General features: G+C 44.7%; 1 protein-coding gene across 3 annotated transcripts in view; it reads right to left on the bottom strand.

The window, feature by feature from the left end:
- ZNF592 (zinc finger protein 592) overlaps positions 1-17,112 on the bottom strand; it is a 33,091-nt gene extending 15,979 nt beyond the window's left edge. For 2 of the 3 annotated variants that reach the window (XM_015638845.3, XM_015638844.1), the window contains exons 1-2: positions 14,778-17,075; positions 1,134-1,312 (exon numbers count right to left, since the gene is read on the bottom strand). In XM_015638845.3, the coding sequence (XP_015494331.1) occupies positions 1,134-1,312; positions 14,778-17,075 (2,477 nt within the window). Of the gene's footprint in view, positions 1-1,133; positions 1,313-14,777 lie in introns of all 3 variants that reach the window. The other variant, XM_015638843.2, reaches the window with a different exon arrangement.
- Between the last annotated feature and the right edge of the window lie 3,357 nt (positions 17,113-20,469).

Genomic DNA, 20,469 nt, shown 5'->3' with positions numbered 1-20,469 from the left:
GTGTGATTCAGACCAAACTACACAGCAGAGCTTCCTGAATTTGCAGACATCTTAAAAGAACATCTCCAAGAGCAGAAATTTCCATGTTTGTCTGAAATCTCAGGGTATTTAATGGCAACCAAGAGAAAAAACAGAACTTCAAGGAAACTCAAAAGTCTCATCTCCCAAGCAAATCATCATGTGTTAAGAGCTGTGCTGCAGCTGGGGTGATCTAAACATGCCAAGGAGGGAAGGCTTATAGGGAAAAGTAATGTCTTATCAGAGCAAGCAGTTTAGGTGGAGAAAAGATAGTGTACCACATCCAGAACCTTAGGAGCCTTCTCCACCTGTGTCAGCCCATGAGAAATGTTTGGAGAGTTGCAGGGGAATAGAAGGAAATAATCTATGCCCTTCTCATAAAGGCACACATCCTCAGCCCCTTACAACTGACATAAATATAAATTCAAGCCTTAAGGAGATTTACAGGATTAAGATCTGCAATCTTTTTGCTGTAAGCATCAATCCCAAGACATACAGCTGCAACACGAATTCAATACAAGAGCTTTTCAGCTCAAAGACACCACAAAATAATGTCTGGCTCCCAGAAACCTCTCTTAAACCCAGTTAGTAATTATTTCCCATTTCAAATGTGTTTTGTCATGCAGAAAACCATGCCAGGCTCCAGCTACATCCACTTTCATTTCTGCTGTAAGTAAGACACAGTTCACAGTCACAGAATGTTTTGGGTTGAAAGGGACTTTAAAACTCATCCCATCCACTCCCTGCCATTGGCAATAACACATTCCATGATACCAGGTTGCTCCCAAGCCCTGTTCAACCTGGCCTTGAACACTTCCAGGGATGGGTGTTCTGGTTTCAGATGGAACAGAGTTAATTTCTTCTCAGTAGCTGTGACAGTGCTGTGTTTTGGACACCGATGTTTTGGTTTTTGCTAAGTTGTGTTTATCCTAAGTCAAGGACCTTTTCCTCTGTGTGTGTGTGTGTGTGTGTGTGTGTGTGCATCTACTGCTCCACCAGTGAGAAGGCACACAAAACAAACTGTGAGGGAGCTCCAGGACAGGGACAGCACAGCCTCAGAAGCACAACCAAACTGCACAGGTGTAAATCCCAGCTTCCCAGGGAGCTGCACACACCTGAAGCCAACCTTGCGGGAGTAGTGCAGGCAGTTCTCCTTGACGTGGGTCTGGAAGTAGGCGGAGCGGCACACGGCTCCACACTCGGGGCAGCAGTACGGGGACTTGTGAGCGTGGATCCTCTGGTGGGCACAGTAACTGCACTGGTTGGGCAGCATCATCTGGCACACTTGACACGTCTGATGGAGAAAGCTTACATTAGTTAGTTATTCTCTCCTTGGGGTTTTTTCCCCCCCCCCAAATTCACCCTTAAAGGTGAAGCACAGGCATATTCCTCTAGCAGCAGCATCAACTCCACAAAGCTCTTTAACTGGTGTCCTTGTCATCTTTTCCCAACATCTTCCACAGTTAACCATTCCAAATAAAAGTACCATATTTAAACCACATCTTATATGGTTTATTTCCTTTTTTCCCCCTAAAAAAAGAAAGCAAACTCTTTCACCTCTTAGCTCTGATGATGTTCTGAATGTTCAGCATTTTCATTTCCTGACTTGAGAAGGAGAGAACTTTTCTCAACAAGCACCCACCCCACACCAAAACATCACAAGAAAGGAGGAAAATTATAGCCTGACTCCAAACACCTGCTGCTGGAGGCAGTGTTTACCTTCCCCATCAAAACCACTGCTGTGTCTCTTGCAAAATTTCTTTGTATCAGATGAAATTTGAACTTTCCAAGACCAAAAACTATGTGTTTCCCTTACAGAAACTTCCTGATGACTAGAAATAATGCAAAGCCTCTTTCTCTCCCTGTTTCATTCTTAATGAAATCCATTTTTACACACATGCTTACTATCAAAATCTCTTTGTAAGAAGCATCATTTACTTGACATGTAAAGTTTTTATGTGAATGTATCATTCCATTTTCAACAGCTGTCAAATCTCTGCTCCCTTTCACAGGTGTCTTGACTCTGTACTCCTTCAAAGCCCAGGAGCAGCTACTCATCCTCTGTAGGATGCACATCACTGGATGCCTGAGCAGGGTATAGCCAGAGCAGATCCCAGCCCACTCTGAGCTCTCCAGGAGCAAAAACTGTCCTCTGACATTTATAATCCCATGCAAAATCACTCCTCTAATTTAAGAATGAACCACAGCACACAGCTAATTATGGATTATCAAATCAAGTAATATAACTAAATAATTTCTGTGGACTTCACTGTTGGCAGCCAGGGTAGAAACATGGGACAGAAGCCTCTAAATCTGATAAAAAATTAGAATAAAATTAATGGCCAACTCCCTTTTCTGTATCACTGCTATTTCATGCAGCACCTCTGTGATGCTCCACTACATAACATCCATCAGGGAACCATGAAAACCCCTGCAGGTAAAAGAAAGCATCACGTACAATAAAATGCAAAGCTATGACAAACCTGAAAGGTTCAAGGGGTGGAAGGGAATAAAAAATTAGGCAGAAAACTTTTTCACTCAAAAGTGAAAACTGCAGAAATTGCCAAATACACTACAAGCTTCAGACATGATCTATGTTGCAACTTAAGTTTAGAGGGGAAATGGTTTCTCCAGGAAGGAGAGAAATGAGTGGAAAAACCACGTGGTAGGACCCCCGTGTACACACAAATAGGGAATTAAAGGAAACTCAAGAGCATTTCAAATGCTGCAGAAGTCCCCTAATTTCAGCCAATAAAAACAGTGCAAATGGGCCATGAGAACGGGAAAATGAGAAATAGAAAAGCCCCCAAGATCTCTGTGCAAGGAGCTGAGCAGCACCTTTAATTCTCCAATGCACTCTCAAATCCCCAAGTAAGAGCTACAAGAAGTAAGTAATAAGCAATAAATTAGTAGCAAATAAGAGCAGTAAGTAATAAGTAAAAGCGGTTTTATTGTGGTTAAGACATTTTTTTCTAAGTGGCTTGAGATTTGCAATGGAACATTTATCTCCCTGGCATTGTTAAAATGGGACTCTTCTCGCTGTGATCTCAACTAGTATGTAAGGCAGAGTCAGCACAACCACAAGCTGAAAGCACCTTTGCCCTAGTAACTCAGTCAGAAACACTCTCTTCAGATCCTGCCTTGTCAAAGCCAATTTAGTTTTGATTTTAAGTCAGTTTGAGGCTCACCTCTTCCTCCCCCGCTTGTCATACCCGCTGCTCCCAAAATCAATCAGCACATGGTGAAAACCTGAATTTTCACCGCTTTGTGTGTTCGTGTACTGGATCTAAAATATGCCCAACCCACTCAGTATTTGCTGAGCTCCTGGGCACTGCTGCCTGGGGATGTCAGAGGAGCAGCCAGCTCCCCTCACCTCCTGCGTTATGTGAAAGGACCAAAACCATGCTAACATACAGCCAAAAAGTTTGGGGACTGTGAGTAAAAGGCACCAAAATTGTGGTTATCTACTTGAGGCCTGGCAGAAAGCCTGACAGAAAGTGTGGACACATGACACAGGAAAAAAAAAACAAGATTCAGTGAGGATAAGGCTAAATTAATTCATTGCTCCTGCAGACACCACAGAAGGAGCTGGAAGGATTCACTGACACCACACACCATGGGGGACATAAACCAGCCCAAGCTTCCAAATTCAAATTGTCTTGTGGAGGAGTCAAGACATTGGGCAGTAAATAGACAAAGAGAGAGATGATACACACAAGGATAAATGAGTAAGAACAAGGAAACTCTCATCCTTAAGCAGCATTACCTCTAGACTTGGGAAAAGTCAATGCAGCTTCTCCCTCCTGGCCACATGGAACAATCTGGGCTCTCCAGAGCAACAGCCACATGGGGAAGGAAGACCTGAGCTGCATTTCCCCAACAGCTTAACAACATCTGTCACTACAGGATTTTGAGGAAACTATGGTACCATGACATAAGAGAAGGAGTTTACTTGGGTAAGTAAGTGGTTAGAAGAAAAGAATAAATAGTCCTTTGATAGAGCAAGGTCCCCATGAAGTTCTCTTGGCATTTGGGCTCTTCAAAATAACCTCAAAGTATCTGGGAAAGTTATACAGCAAAGATTGATTATCAACACCCAGTAACTCAGCATGTTACAGGTAAGGGCTGACCATGAGGGCTAGCAACAAAAAGAACATGCAGGGCTAAGGGTAATAAAATGAACCAAACAAGGAACATTACTACAGCTGAGGAAGGTTCCAGCAAGAGAATAAAAACCAAAACTGGTATCTTCCTGCTCACACTTATCCTTTTCCCAACACCTGCAGGAGACACGAGGCCAGCCATCCTGCCCAGGAGGGTTACAGGAGGCTCTGTTCATCCCCTTTGCAGCAGGAGCTGCTGCACTTGTCAGGAGCCAATGTGGCCACGCTGGACTCCCCACACTCACTGCATGGACTGCTTCTTCATTTAGCAACTCTTCTGCTTCATATGAGAAATTATAACTTGGTTCCAGATGTCACATTTTTATCTCTCTCCTAGTTTTCCATGACTTTTCAAAGAAGTCTGGCAGCAATTTGAGACATTCATTAGTCAGTTATTTCTAAAACATGTTACCAGGACAGGACTGAGTTGTGTAATGTCTGTGTTTTTCATATACTCCCATAGCCTTCGCTTTAATCAAGAGTTATTTATTACAAATTTTCTTTAATTCTGGTTTGCCTGCCACATTTCATTTGGGCTTTTCTTCCACAAGTCACATTCACACACAGAAAAATGCTCAGAAGCTCAGCCATTTTGGAATACTTGAGCTGATGCCCATTTTTACTTATTAGCTTCTTCAAAAGGGGAAAAAAATTAAATAGTCACTGAGATACAGTGCAGATTGAAAAAATATACTTCTCAAAAAAAGTCTGTCTGTTAAACCCAACCCTGCAGCCACAGAGGTGTTTGCAAATCAGGTAATTTATAATTAAAACACACAGTTTTACCCTGGGCAATGCCTGTGGAAAGGGAATTGGCATAGCAAAGAAACATTCCAGCTGTTTTATTCTCTTTGCTGTTCCCAAGTGATGGTGATGAAGTCCACATCTACTTAAGAGCTGTCCCCAGACAACCTTGACATGATCATCATAGAACTTCAGTTAAAAACACTTAGACAGCAACCCTATGGCATGGAACCAGGGCTAGGAAAAAGATTCACAAGCCAAATTATCTCAAAAATATAGTAATAAAAAAAATACTAAGGACTCAAAGTTAAACAGTCATAGGGGAACAGAAATTGCATTTGCAGACTGTTAATGCTTGCCCCTAACATATTCACACCAAAACTCCCCTACCAGTGGTGCCCAAAAGCCTCAGTTCTTCCCAACTACAACATTTTGCAAGCTGTAATTTTTTTGCTTCAGGCAGAGCTGCAGGGGCAGCCAAGGGATCACAAACAGAAATTACCAGGATCCTCTTGCTATAAAAAAAAAAAAAGCGACCAATTACTGCTGAAAAGTTAACCTTTAACTTCTCAGTAGCTCTCCTTTACTGCCTGGGTGGGGTCAATGCCCAGCAGCCTGTACCCCTCAGCAGGGATGCTCTGACTGTAGCAGTGCCAGGTGCTGGCTCTGGGAGCACAGATCCTTCATCTCTGCCCCTCGTGCTCCCCTTCCCGCATCCCTCTGGATGACTGCTTGTGGGCCACACTGCAGTCAAGCTCCAGATGCCTGGAGGGCTTGTTTCAACCATCCAGGTTACAGCACTGCTACACAATGTTTTACCAATGTGAGGAGAAGCAGCGGGCAGAGAACTGAATCTGCTGTCGCTGTGATAACTGAACTGTGCTCCTGCCCAGGTTCTCTCTAAATGAACACACATCATTGCATTGGCATGTTCAATTCATGGATGAAAAACACCCCTTAACAGAAGCTCAAGATGATTCATTTGAAGAAGAAAAACCTAGAACCCCAATGTAGAGGTTTTATCCTAATTAACCATATCCAAGCACAACTATTGTTATTTCCTTAGATTATAGTTGCCTATTTTGTCAGCCTTAGGAGCCAATGCTACTGAGGGAGCCTCCTGACCTTCAGCCAAAGGACATGATCACAAGACATCCCAAACTTCTCCCATCCATTCTCTCTTCTACCTTCAGCTCACTCCCCCCTCACATCAATTCATCCTCAGCATCATTGTTGTATCCCACCTCCTCCCATCAACCTTTTGTATTTGTGTCCTTGCACCTCACTAACTCTTCAACCCGCCCAAATCCAGCGTTCTCCTCAGGCCTGCACCAAGACCATCTCCTACACACATCTCAATCACAACACACCAGGATACTTAAACTTCAGTAAGGCACTCCAATAAAAATTTATCTCTGGAAACTAAGGTTGTTAAATAAACACAAAATGCATTTTTTGTATATGGAAAAATCCCTGGTTTAAAGCATTGGTGTAAATCTAGAAACTTGACAGCTTAGAGAAACAAAGAGGAATTGCAATGGAAAAATCTACTAGCATCACAGATCTTAGACAACATTGCATCAAATCAGCTTACTTCTGAATCTGCAAAATCTGTAGCTCTTCTCTCTTTATCATCTCAGCTGGAATTTCAGTTTCCACATCTTTTCTTTTGACCCACTGTACCAGGTTTACGTGACAAGGTTTTACTTGGGAGGGGCTGCAGGGGCGGCCTTTGTGAGAAGACACCAAAAGCTGCCCCCATGTCAGACGGAGTTCTGTGATGGACCTGTCACTGGCTCAGACAGCCCTCGAGCAGCACCTCTGGGATAAGAGATTAGGAAAAGGTAAAAGATGCTGTGCAGCAGCTGGGAAGAGAAGTGAGAAGATGTGAGAGAAAGAGCCCAGATGCCAGAGCAGGTTCCCCTGCAGACCGTGATGAATCCATGGTGACGCAGGTTGTCCCCCTCTAGCCCATGGAGGAGCATAGCCATGTGCCTTGAAGGATCCTGCAGTCCATGCAGGGAGCCCTTGCTGGTTTTCTGCCAGAACCTGTCACTCCCTGTGAGACTCATGCTCTGCCAGCCTGCTCCTGAAGGACTGCACCCCATGGAAAGGATGCAGTCCTCGTGCCAGAGCAGATCCTGAAGAACTGCAGCCTGTGGAAAGGACTCACGATGAGATTGTTCATGACAGACTGTCTCCAATGGGAAGGACGCCATGATGGAGCAGGGGAAGAGTGTGAGGAGGAAGGCTGAGTGGGCACTTGGTTCCAACTAGAAATCTGAACTCCCACTTGCTAAAATGATCACGTAGTGATCATGTAGTGGATTAAATCATGTAGTGGATTAAATAAATTTTCACATCCACACTTTCAAGTCACCACTGTGACCCCATAGGCTACAGAAGACACATTCCTTCTCTTTTCTTACAATGGTGACGTTAAAGGCCTCTGCTCTTTCCTCCACCTTGCAGGGTTGATTCCTTGCAGCCTCCCAGCTCTGCCTTTTTCTTCTCACCTTGCACCCCAATTTCTTGTCTTCCTGGCCTGTCCTTCCCAGAGAGCCCGTGTCCCTCCATTACAACACTCCAGCCATGCAATACATCTCTTTCCTGTAATGCCAACACAACCAGAGTCCTGCAGACAGATCACAGAACATAGAATGGTCTGGGTTGAATGGGGCCTTGAAGCTCACTTCATTGCACCCCCTGCCATGGGCAGGGAGACTTCCCACTAGAGCAGGTTGCTCCAAGCCCTGTCCAATCTGACCCAAATCAATTTCAAGGATGCAGCAGCCATGGCTTCCCTGGATTGGAGGTTGTGTTTATTGCCTGTGGTGTTTGCAGCTGCATTAGACCCTTCAGAGGGCACCTTCTCCTCAAAGTAGGATTGAGCAGACTATCACCACTACCTGGGCTCTCATTCCCCTGCTTGTCACCCACAGAGCTCTCCAGTCACAACTCCAGGTTGCCTGGGGCAGCATCATAGGTGCCCAGCTGGAAGAAGAATGCAGGAGCAAGACTCTTCCTTTTAGTACCAGCTTTCAGACCCATTTCCATCCTATCCAGGACAATGCCCCTGTCTCCAGCTGTCCCCTCCTCCTCACTCTCAGCCATGTCCCAGTCCCCAGTTCACAGCCCTGCTCCTTATCCTCTTCCCTCCAGCTGTTCTCAGTCCTCTGGGGGCTGCAGGACCACCAGGGCCAGGCATGGGTGGGGAAGGAGGAGAGGGTGGGATTGTTGCCTCATGGCAATAGATCATACACTGATTTAAGTAGATCATGGAGCAGCACCCTGATTTTTCTTCCTCACCAGCCTCTCCTCTTCATCCTGATGCTCTGGTTTGGCCTTGGGTGCAGGCTCTGCTATCCTGACACTTTGTCTTCACTCCTGGCAATCCCTGCCTGGAGCTCCATCTCCTCAATATGCTTTCATCGCAACATCTTCCATCCCTCTGCTTCTACAAAATCCACAGGGAAAATCTCCATAGAAAACAAAATCCATCCTCGCTAGTACCTAAGGACTGCATTAATCACTCTTGGTTTGGGACAGGGAGAAAACTGCTTTACGGGGCCAAGGGAATTTTTTGCTCATTTTCAACCCTCTTGTTTTCTAAATTAAAACATGAACTTGGAGGGGGGAAGGAAGAGAAAAAAAGGAAAAATACAGCTGCTGCCTTTCTTTTTTTGCTGCTGGGAAATTATCAGAGCAGCATGTGGTTCTACTAGCTCCTGGCAAGTTTTATCCAATAAATTATAAAGCATTGATTTAAGAAGGGGATGGAAGAAGAAAAAGAAAAGGCAGCAATAAAATTGCTTTTAAATTACTCATGTAGGTGGTACATAAACAGGACACGTCACAACTCACTGAAAAATTCTAACTGGACAAAAAAAAAGAGAAAAGAACATGAAAAAAAGTAAGGAGAACAAAAGGTTCAAGAAAATTCAGACATCCCAAGTTTATATTTTGTACTTTATTTGAGTTATTAGCTACCTTGGTGGAATCTGGGTGGTCAAGTCAAATAAGAAAGGAAAAGAAAAAAAGGATTAAACATCTCTGGTTACCAGTAGATGGACAACTATGCCTGAGAGGGTCAGGAAGTACTTTTAATTCTTGCACATGTTATTGTGCACTGGTCTGTCTTTGCCAAGAAGACAAATAAGCTCTGTCTCAGAACCAGTTTGCATCTTTTGTTCCGTTACTTCTGCTGCAAAGCTCTTCCAGAATTCATTGCCATGATGATTACAGATTGTCCTCTGATTTTCTATGTAAATCTATGTCAGTCTGTTCTTGCATCATCATTGCCCCTAAATTTAAAAGCTAATTTCTATTGAGATCACACCAGATACAGGGTGAGTGTGGATACAGAGGACACTGTAATGAAAAGCACATCCTAAATGCAGGAACCAGGAGCTGCATGGGCTTTGTTCCTCTCCTGTAATTTGAGCCCTGAAAACTGTCTGATGCTGACAGATTGCCCAGAGCAATTCCTGTGAGTACAGGAAGCACTTCTTGTGGGCAGATTTTATTTCTGGTGGGGGAAAAAAGTACTACTAAGCTCACCTTAATCCTTTGTCTGCTTCAGTGCTGAAGGAGACCCACCCTCATTTACCAGGCCTTTTCCAAGCTAAACTCATAAAGGGGTTTTAATTTCCCCTTAAGAGATCATATTTCTATTTCTGGTCATTGTTTCCTCACTTATTCCAGTCTATCCTGATAAACAAAACACACTCTTCTCCAGCTTGGTTATTTCTAGCAAGAGGGAGCATTACCACAGCCCTGACTGGTGCTGCAGATTGACATCCTGCACAGTTGTGCCACCTCAGTTGTTCAAAGACTTCCCAAGACCAAAAATGCTGCCTTTGATTGCTTTTCATACCATTCCTACTCAGTCTTCAAGATCATCTAGATCCTCCTGTAAAATACTCCCCACTTTTCATGAATTCTTACTTCGTTTGATTCAGCAAATTTTTTAACACAGTCATCCTCCAAGGTCTCCTTAACACAAATATTAACTCCACAGATACCCAAAACCATCCCTCAAGAGATATCATAAAAACCTGATCCCAGCTGCAATTATTTCTGGGAGTTAACCTGATTGTGCTCCCAACCTCAAAATCCAGCCTCTCGAGTATATCCATTCTTCAGGCCGTACTCAAACAACCATCTCATTGAACATCAAGGAGATGAGAATAAACTCATTTCTCTATTCCAAAAATCAAGATTAATTTGGCATAAACTACACCTATTTAAATATCCTTCCCCACCTCACCCCCCAGAAATCTTGCTCTAGAACACACCACTGTATCAGACCAAACAGACCTGAAGTTACCTGGACAAGTATAATGGCTAAATGGAGCACAGCTTCTGGTTTGAACAAATCCAGCCTACCAGCTATTCAAATTCCCATATTGCTTCCTTCTGACAGTTCTGTGATGGAAAAGCAGTACACAGGTCCCACTGAGCAACCTGACTCACAAGCTTGTAAAAATTGTAGAATTGGCCTGACTAGTTGCCAAAAAAAAGGCAAAGTCACTCTGACCAATTAAGATGATCCCTTCAAAACACACATCTAATAAATCCAGTTCTTTGTGTTTTTGAAGTGGTTTATTCAGGCCTGCATCCTCCCTGCAAGCCATGGAGATCCCATCCCACCATGGTATTCAGCTGGAATTGCCTTCATCCTACACATATTCTGTACCAAAATAAACCCTGCTGTACTCTGAGCAACTTCAATCATGTACATGTTTAAAAATACAACGTTAAGGTCAAGCTCTCCAATGTTTTTTTAAAGGTCTTTCCTCTAGAAAACCACAGCACCTTCTCAACCACATCATCATCCCCCTCTCTTCCTCCCACTTGATCCAAATCTCCTCCTTTCCCTGCTGCCCAGACCTCATCCCTATCTTTCTTCCTTCCTGCAACAGAACTGTGACACAGCCATGTGGCCACATCTAGGAAAGTAATTTACCCGTTATCTGTCCTATTTACGTGGGATTTACCCACTGCCATGGAGGAATGTAACACCAGGTATTTCCCAAGCCATCATCTGGAAGAAAGAGAAAACCCAACCAATCCCCTTTCAAGCAGCTCTGGGAAACCTGAAAATGTCAGAGTAATTCACAAAGTTATGATAAGAAATTCCAATTAAAGTGAAGAGTCTTAAGTATCAACACAGGGTAAGTTTTCTGATGGAGCAGAGCCAGCTTAGGCTCTTCCCCCTATCCAATCCAATCATTCCTGCCTCTTATCACAGGGTGCTTGTCCTTCACCTTCTAGGTAACTGAAAACATCATACTAAAAATAAGTCTCTTTCCTGCCATTTCTTTTTTCCACCAACCCCACTGGACCAGCCCTTCCCTTCTTAGCAAGGTGCCACACCAAAGCCACGTCCAAAACAGTTTTTGAGTTAGAAGCACCATAACTGAGCACTTTAAAGCCCATTTGGTTTTGCAAGTTACTGTCACACTGGATGTGCATCCAGATTTGGTGTCATTAACAGAAAAGCTTCCAAGAACACAGATCAAAAATCACTTGGCTTATTTTCCACAGGTCTCCACCTTCTAGTACAAACACAGGTGCTGCGGATAAATTGCTTTTACCATTTTCCTTCAGGTGAAGTTGCTCTTTCCATTATACATCCATCTATCCTTTCCAAGCATCCTCTTTTTCTAGGGACAATCTGGTACCAAGCATCTGAATAGTCACAGATTAAGATCTCTTGGTCATAATACAAAGGGGACCTGCCCTGCTGCTTCTTGAAGCTCCTCAGAAAGCATAAATCAAGCCATGTCTTTATGTGGAAAGCATGAGTACTTCCTAGTTTCTCAGTAAGGCATGGCAAAGAGTTGTGCCTGAATTCTGAGACTGAGTAAGAAATTAAAAAATACAAAAAAATTTCAAATTATGAGAGTGCAGTTTTTCTGCTGTCTTTAAGAAAGTCAATCGCACCCCATACTACCACTTCTAAACCAGCATTTCAACACAGTGAGATAGACATAAGGTATGGGGGAAGAAATACACCGTTTTTGTTCAAAATGCATGAAATTATGACAAAACTCTAGATAATTAGGCTCTTGAAATCTAGGGATATAGTTCATAGCCAGGTTTGCCCACAACAATTAATACTACTCCTGTATCCTGACAGATCTTCCCACTTGCAGCGTGCTGTGGATCAAGCATGACAACTGGTGTGGACTGTGGTTTTAATTAGATGTACCAGTGTGTAAATGAACACCTTCTGCCCAGTGGACATAGCTGTTTTGAACCACCACTGAGGAGCTTAAATATGTTCACCACAGGTGTTACATCAATGCCTTCCTCAGCAACGCAATTTCAGAGAATCAGAGAATCCCAAACTGGTTTGGGTTGGAAGGACCTTGAAGAACCATCTCGTTCCACCCCTGCCATGGGCAGGGACACCTTCCACTACACCAGATTGCTCCAAGCCCCATCCAACCTTACCTTGAACATTTATGGAGATGGGGCAGCCACAGCTTCTCTAGGCAGCCCATGCCAGGGCCTCACCCCATCACAGGGAAGAATTTCTCTACACCCAAGTTCTACCACTGCACCAAAAAACAAGTGTCCTGGCACAACTCTGCAGATGGAAACCAGAGATTTTAACCACTTCTACCACATAAGAAAGCGTTTGCAAAATCAGTCACTTGATCCTCTCCTGCTTATACCAATACTTCTTTTTTATGACCAAAACAGAAAGAACAACCCAAGGAATTAACACAGAGTCAGGGTAATGTCTCAGAAAGGGGTGGCCATGTTCTCCCATTCCAGGAGTTTATGACACATATTTCAACAGCTTCACCTACAACCTTCTCACAGCATGAGTATTAATAGTCTTACATTATTAATAGCCTATATGCAAAACCTTCAGCTTCTCAGACCTTGATACTGCTGGGAGCTACACTTCATTATCCACATAGGACACACGACATGAAGGTCATCCATACCTTTTCCCTTGGACAGCTCAGAGAATCAGGGACCCCTATGAAACCACTGAATTTTGCCCATCCTTTTACCTCAGCCCAGTGACACCAAACACCTGGGCTCTGGTAAAAGGCAGTGGGACTATTTCCATCAGCTACTGCTAATTCAGACACACAATTATAGGCATGGGGCACAAATGCTTATTTCCTTTAGAAATGTAACAACTTTATTGAAACATGTTCTGGGAACAACAAAGAGCACCACCCAGCAGCCTGGAGGACAGCAGATACAGCAGAAAAGGACTCCCAGAGCAGTGCATGCATCCTGTGGACTCCAAGTATGCAAAGATCTAACAGGGAGGAACTGGTTTCAGAAGCTCAAAAGTAGCCTCTTTTTCCAGTGCTTCTCTTCAGAAAAATACCACAAAAATAATCTCACATATAGCAGAACTACTTGAAGTGAGAGGCGTAAACTATTCTTGATTAAGTTACAGAATAAATTATTTGATTACAAGCTAAAAATACTTACTATCACGCATTCTTTTCCTCTTTAAGGAGCTCTTGAATAGATAATCCCGCAGAACAGAAATAGGAAGTACATTTTTAATGCCACTGATTAACATTTTACCTCACTTTGGAGCACTCACTGCATCCCTTCTCCTGGAAGTTTTAATGCCAGACTGCTGACATTTCCTAAAAAAGCATTGTAGTTGAAAAATAAGTTCAGGTGTTGACAGAGCGCAGTGCTCACTGGCCTGCCTCAGGCAAGAAACCTGATTCCATGGCCACACTGATCCCTTTTGGCCTCACCATTTTTTATGACATCAAAACCATTCAGCCATAACCTATTTTTTTGGTGGCCGATGAATTTAAGATAGCAAAGAATCTAAAGGGGACCACAGCAACCTCAATACTCCTCCAAGCCATTCAAGTAGCACAGGAAGGCTCTGGAGAGCGCAGGTGCTCTGGCAGCCACAGCAGAGATGTGGTCATCCTCCCAAATGATGGCATGGAATCCTGGTTTTTGCAGCCCTTGCTTTGGGAGCCAGCTCTGCTGGCAGCCACACAAACCTGGAAAGCTTTCACCTCATCCAAAGAGATAAGGAAAAAGGAGTCCTCCTCCTCTTCAGCTGCAGGTTGGTCAACACTTAAACAAGACTGACCGTGTCTTCCAAAATAGAAGCCATAAACAAAGTGTATGGTCCTAGTAAACAACAACAACCATCTTCTCCTCATCAGGAGAAACCTAAACTGGAGTTTAACTTCAGGGGACTCCAGCCAGGTCCATAAAAGTGGTGGAGACCTGAGCAGGAGGAAGGCAGGAAGCCACTAACAAGACTCTTGAACCCTGCTATGCCATCACGGCACCCACTCACCCTGTAGCACCCAAAGGGCAAAAGTAGCCAGAACCAGCCTTTCAGCCCAGGTACCACAGCAGGCCTGTCCAACACACAGCTGAACACACCGACAGCAACAATAACACCCAATGCACAACATGTTAGAAAGAAGGTTCTGGCACCAGCTTCAGGAAAGGCAACATTAAACTGTGCCAGATCTTCTCCAGCCATGCTTACAGCACAAAAACCTGTTTCAGGTAACACTCTGCTGATTCTCCCCTACAGCTTTTCTGCATGCCTCATCCAAGCAATCTTTCATCTCCATCACCTTTCTTCGATACTCGAGGCTCTCCATACTCTCCTTACTATGCTTTTTTTACTGGCAAATGGTAGAAAGAAGACAAGCAAATAACACTAAACATCTCTTCACGTGCCATGTGCATTCCAAATCCTCCCCATAAACACTTTTTTAGGCAAAGTGATTCATTTGCCACCAGGATGCCTGCTTTTTCCCTTGAGGACAATCTCTTTAAACTTGGAGAGATTTAACTAATAACATTAAAATGATGACTTACCAGTCTCTCATTATCTTCTGAGGTTCTCTGGTAATGAGCTGCTAAAGAAGTGTAATCCTGCTCCTGCTTGTTACACTCCAAACACTTAAGTCCATGACGGATTAGCCTCTGTGGGTCCGTATAGAGAGGCAAGGCTGGCTGAGTGTTCGCAGAAATCCCTACCCCGCCTCCTGAAGCAGCACTGGACTTCAGTGGAGGAGAGGACTGAGCTGGAGAGACTGAAGAGCTTGTTGGAGGAGGTAAAAACATTTGGTCTATGGAAATTGGTTTCATGAGCAGCTGAGAACACTGCATGATAAATCCTTTGCTCTTATGATCTCGTGCATGTTTAAGCAAGCTACACTTATTAAAAAAAAGGAGCATAGTTGAACACTGAGTGCACATGACTTCAATGTGAACGCTCCGCCTACTATAGTGTTGAGTCAGGCTTTTCTCTAAGGCAAATGAGTCCCCACATTCCAGGCAACAATACCCAGAGGCAGGTAAATTAATACTGGTGTCAGGCGGGGGGCTGAGGTTCGGAGTATATATCGGCACTGGATTGGCACTGTGCAGCACTTTATGGAATGCCTCCATGACAACAGGAGCAGCTTTCTTCACTTGGTGCACCAGTGGCACTGACATCTGTGTCACTTGAGGCTGGTTTCGCCTCTGGGCCGATGTCTTTGCTGTAACAGAAGCAGCAACACTGTGGGGAACCAAGTTGAGATTTGCCAAGTGCACAGCTTTGGGAAGAAGGCTGGAGGTGGTCGTGTTGGATGGCTGTGCCACGGCACCCTGCTGCTGCCTCTTGACCCCCACTTTTATGGCACCGTTGCCGCAGTTTGGCAGTGGAGATAAGGACACTGTACATGTGCTGTTTGCAATGTCCATTTTCATGCTGTCTGAGTAAGGACCCATAACATTTGACAGCTGGATAGTCACAGCAGCCCCGTTTCTGCTTGAATTCTTGCCAGCCTCACTTTCTGTAACTGCACTAGTGTCAGGGGACGGAAAAGATTTGATAAACTCCTCGGCAGAAGAGGTTTCTGCAGGTGACTCTTCTGAAGATTTGCCCAACTCATCATTTTCTGGCAAAATCCTAGTTACAGTCCTTTTAATTTCACCGGAAGATGTCTTGATAGTCTTTATTCTAACTTTGGGAATGGCTGGTGGAGAGCCAGCTGCCATGGAAGGAGAGCCTTTCCCACTGCTGTCGCTGCACACACTCCGAGGACTCTCAGGCTGCTTACTAGCCTTCCTCACCACCTCCAAGGGGCTTCGGGGACTCTTTGGCGACTTGGGCATTTTTGGACTTCCCTTCGTCCCATCTTTAAAAGGACCAGGTTCCTTGGTAAAATTTGGCTGATCGCTTTTTGGAATACACACAACCTTTTTGGCCTGAAGAGCTACTAACGCTGCCACACAGGATGACAACTTGGAATGAGCTGGCTTTAGCCTCTGCCGAGGTGGTATTGAAGAAGACACATTCAGCTCAGGCACAGACCCCTTGCCATCTCCTAAATTATTGTGAGGGAGGTCTCCAAACACCAAGCCTTCTCCAAGAAAGCTGTTGGTATCTAACAAGTCCTTGCTTGACTCCGCAAACCTCTCTACTGCTCTCTCTTGGTCTCTCCTGCTCATTTCCAGCCTATTCTGTGGCTGGCAGTGGATTTCCATCTTCTGTTCCTTCTTACAGTACTGATCAAACATGCTTAATTCGGGCTCTGGCACCTTCCTAAGATGATCTAGGACTGAAGCCCCTGTTGGTACATATATTGAAGGTGGTGGAAAATAGGGAGTTTGGGCATGTTTGGGTTTATCTCCAATACTGTTCTCTTTGAATGTATCCTCCGGTTCAGGGCTGGAAATGGGGCTAAACTGACTAAATGTTGGCAAAGGCTCTGACTTGGACTCGTCCAGTTTATCAGAGTAACCTCTCGAGCTGTCACCATTAATAAAAGTTGACTCAAACTTGCCATAATTGTGGACTAAAGCATGAGCCTCAGCTGGCAGATCGGAGCCACGAAACCCATTGTGCAACAGACCAGTTCCAAGGTGATTCCCCTCCTTTTCTGCCTCAAAAGATTCCTGGCGACTTGTGTTCTTCACTATTACACTCACAACAGGTGCATCAGAAGGAGGCAGAGAGTGGGTTAAGGACACATTCTCATCAATGCACATTCCCGATGACTTCAGGTGATTCTCACTCTCCTCCCCAGCTGATGGAATGGTCTCCTTAGCATCGAGACTAGTTGGATCAGGGATGTCAAAAGCAGCCAAGAGGTCATCAAAGTCAGGGGTTTTCATGTCCCCCATGATGAAAGCTACAATTAAAAGCACAAAAAATACTTTGTCAAGTACATTTTTCCTCCACGGACAAACTTCACAAGACCCATGTGCATCAACATCTGTGACAAAAATCACAGCTGCCCAAAGGCCAGGATGTGGGCAGAGATGCTCCTCAGAAGTGCTTCAAGCAGCATGGTGAGAGGCAACAAGCATCCCCTTACCCCAGGATCCCTGAGAACTCAGCTGGCACAAGCACAACCTTTGAAATGACATCAAGCTCATGCAGGGGATGTCTTTCCAACCTGTCAGGTGCATCACTAATCCAAAGCTAGCCATCATCATGAGCCTCAACAGAAGGTTCTGAAGTACATTAGTGGAGGGTTTTTTTGTTTGGCTGGGGTTTTTGTAGAGCTCATAGGCAGCAATCGCTGCTGATTTCTCAACAGACTGTCACGTTTGAAGAACGCAGTCCTTCCTCAAGGAAGGCAGAGGCAAACAGGTGGCCCAAGAGACATAGATCTGAAAAGGGAGATGACTCCCCACCCTAAGCAATTTAAATAATAGAAGTCTTCAGTAAATATTTCAATACAACAGCTCCAAGAAGCATTTTTTGAAAAAGGGGCAATTCTTAATTAGTATGTGCAGCAAAAACCGTCCAAAGATAAGGAACTATATCCAAATTGTAAGAAAAAAAATTGTGTTCCCAGCCAGCTCTTTCTTTCTAAGCTCTTCAGAAAGGAAGTGTGGACTTGGAACACTCGACACAGCAACCTACAACAGGAATAATCAAGCTCTGATGAGATGCATAAAAGCTGACAGCAGAGAATTACTAGAACATTTGTGTTCACTACTGTCAGGGACACTGGATACCAAAATATTTTCAAGTTGGTACAATACAGAGACTTCACAAATATTTAATGAGTCATTCTTTTAATATATTTTATTTAAACCCCAAATTTATGTGAACTGGTGCACACTGTACTTAGCGGAGGGGAAGAAAACCAAAATGTGTCAACAGAACTAGCAGGGCATCAATTTCTGCTTGGCAAGGAGCATCCACAGGCAAGGTAAGTCCTGCCACACTCGATTTGGGCTGCAACAACACTGCCAAAGCCAGCAGCAAGCGAGGGAGACTGAGGGGGTAGCAGGATTCCAGGACACCAGGGAAGAACTGGGAGCAGAGGTGCAGGCAGGGAGGAGGACCATGGGACAAGGCAGAGGGAGAGAGAGAAGCCACCTGATGGCTTCCCAAAAGGGGACTGATTTAAGGCTGCTGTTATTGATGATTCAGTTTAGAAGTCTGTCAAGCCTCACATTCAAACCAAACAAAGCTCTTCAAACAACCCTTCTGGCCAGGCTGCTGGAATGGGGAACAACTCCCAGGCCAGGAGAAATCAATTCAGAGTGGAACACAGGGACACAGTCGTCTTTGAGCTTTAGCTCAGCCATTCCTCCAGACAAGTCCCAGAGCTGCTGTTTTGGTTAATCTACTGCAAAACACTATGCAGAGATTTACTTGGCTTAAAAGTGGCTTGTTATGGCTGAACTTATACTTGTTCTTAAATTAAACCACAAATATGGAGGTGCACAGAGGGATATGTAATCATTTACAACCACGTCCCTCAAGGAATCACAGCTGGGCATGAAATCCTTGGAAGCCCAAATTCTCGCACAATCCACATCCCCAGCACTTGATAAGGACTTTGGAAACAACACAGATTACTGTAGCTGGCAAAGGCATGGACCTGAAATTTCCAATTCCTTTGGGTGGGAAAGCTTGTACCAGCTCGAAGATAGCTAGGCACCACACAGCTCCCAAAATTTCTGGTATACAAGTCCTTCCACGAGGAAGATGCTTCATTCCATAACCTGGCATGCTTGCGTTTTGTACAGAGAAAAATTAGCCTGCCAATCACTCTTGACCTTCCCCTTCCCACTTTGGAACACCTTCAAACATCTGTGTTTCAAAATGCAAGACAAAATAAATCCCATATATCTGTAGCATCTCAAAATAACCTTCTCTTGGTCTCTTGGATGAAACCTTGCTTTTTCAGAAGCATTTGTGTTCATCTTTGAGTCTTATAAAACACCATTTTACTGTCTCTGCAATCATGAGGGCACAAGTCTCTACCCAAGTATTTCTCTACAAAACTGCATCTTAACCTTGTCATAAACAAAGCTACACTTGCTCAAAATAAAGCAAGCTTTGACCAGATTCTAGAGAATAAGTATCTTATTGACAGAAATTATTTTTAAATAACATAAATTTAAATTTTTGCCTTAACACTGTTTACCTCTGATCACAGATAACAAACAGAAAAAGGACATGAAAGGAAATCATGTAAACTAGCTGTGAGGAAAGCTGAAAATAAAGACCATTGTCCTTACTCCATCATTCTTGTGCAAAGGACTGAGAACCCAAGCTTGGGATCCAGTGAAAACGGAGGTTGAGATTTGCAAGGCACTAGAAGAGGTGAGTGAACGAGCAAAGAAGAAGGACTTAAAGAGTAATGAGTGTATTTCAGTGTGTAAACTCAACCTCACTATAGCACATTTCTCCAGGAATCAGGAAACTTAGAAGGCTCCAAGCCATCAAAAAAAAAACCCTGGGCAAGGATGTGAAATCCCAGGGCCATGTGCAACCGATAAGCTTCAAAGTCAAGGAGGGGCACCACAGGACCCACATCCTGCACTCACTCCACACAAACCTTTTGCTAGCGATCTATTTCCAGGGACTTCTGGAGATTTCAAGTAGATGCTCTGCAACTTTCAAACTAGGGAGTAGGTTTGAGATTGCCACTCAGTAGCGAAGCATGAAACCCCAGTTACATCAAGGAAATTAATTGAAGAATGGCATGGGTTGGAAGGGATCTCGATGATCATCTAGTTCAAATACCCTGCTGTAGGGGATTATTTATCACGTACGTTGCCCTTACTACACATTGGTAATCCTGCAAAACAACAGCGTACAGGGGAAAATATCGGCCAAGGGCTGCTCAAGCCGGGCTGGTGTCTCCGGGAAGGGATGCAGAGACTGCCTGACCCTGGAATCCCATGGCAGGGCAGGGATGGCAGGAGCCGAGAAGCGCGGGGAAGGCAGGGGATGAGGGAGGCGGCCTCGCAGCGGCTGTCAGGGCGGAGGAGGAGGCACGGGGCAGCCGCGGCTGGCGGAGGGCTAAACCGGTGGGCGGCTCAGTGCCAGGCGGGACCCGAGGCTGTAACAACCGTGAAAGTTTCATGAGCCCGCTGCGGCTCCCGCTGCGAACGGGGCCGCCGGGCTTGGGGACTAGTCCGGCCCGTGGCACTGCTGCGCACACAGAGACACACACCCACACACACACCACCCCCGGCCCACGCCGTCCCCACCCAAGACAAAGGCCGGCCCCGCCGCCTCCCGCGCTGACAGCCCGGCTCGGCCCGG

This window comes from Parus major, chromosome 10, assembly GCF_001522545.3.
Source record: "Parus major isolate Abel chromosome 10, Parus_major1.1, whole genome shotgun sequence".
NCBI lineage: Eukaryota > Metazoa > Chordata > Aves > Passeriformes > Paridae > Parus > Parus major.
The sequence above is the reverse complement of the archived record's forward strand: the minus strand, read 5'-3'. Positions and strand labels throughout refer to the sequence as shown.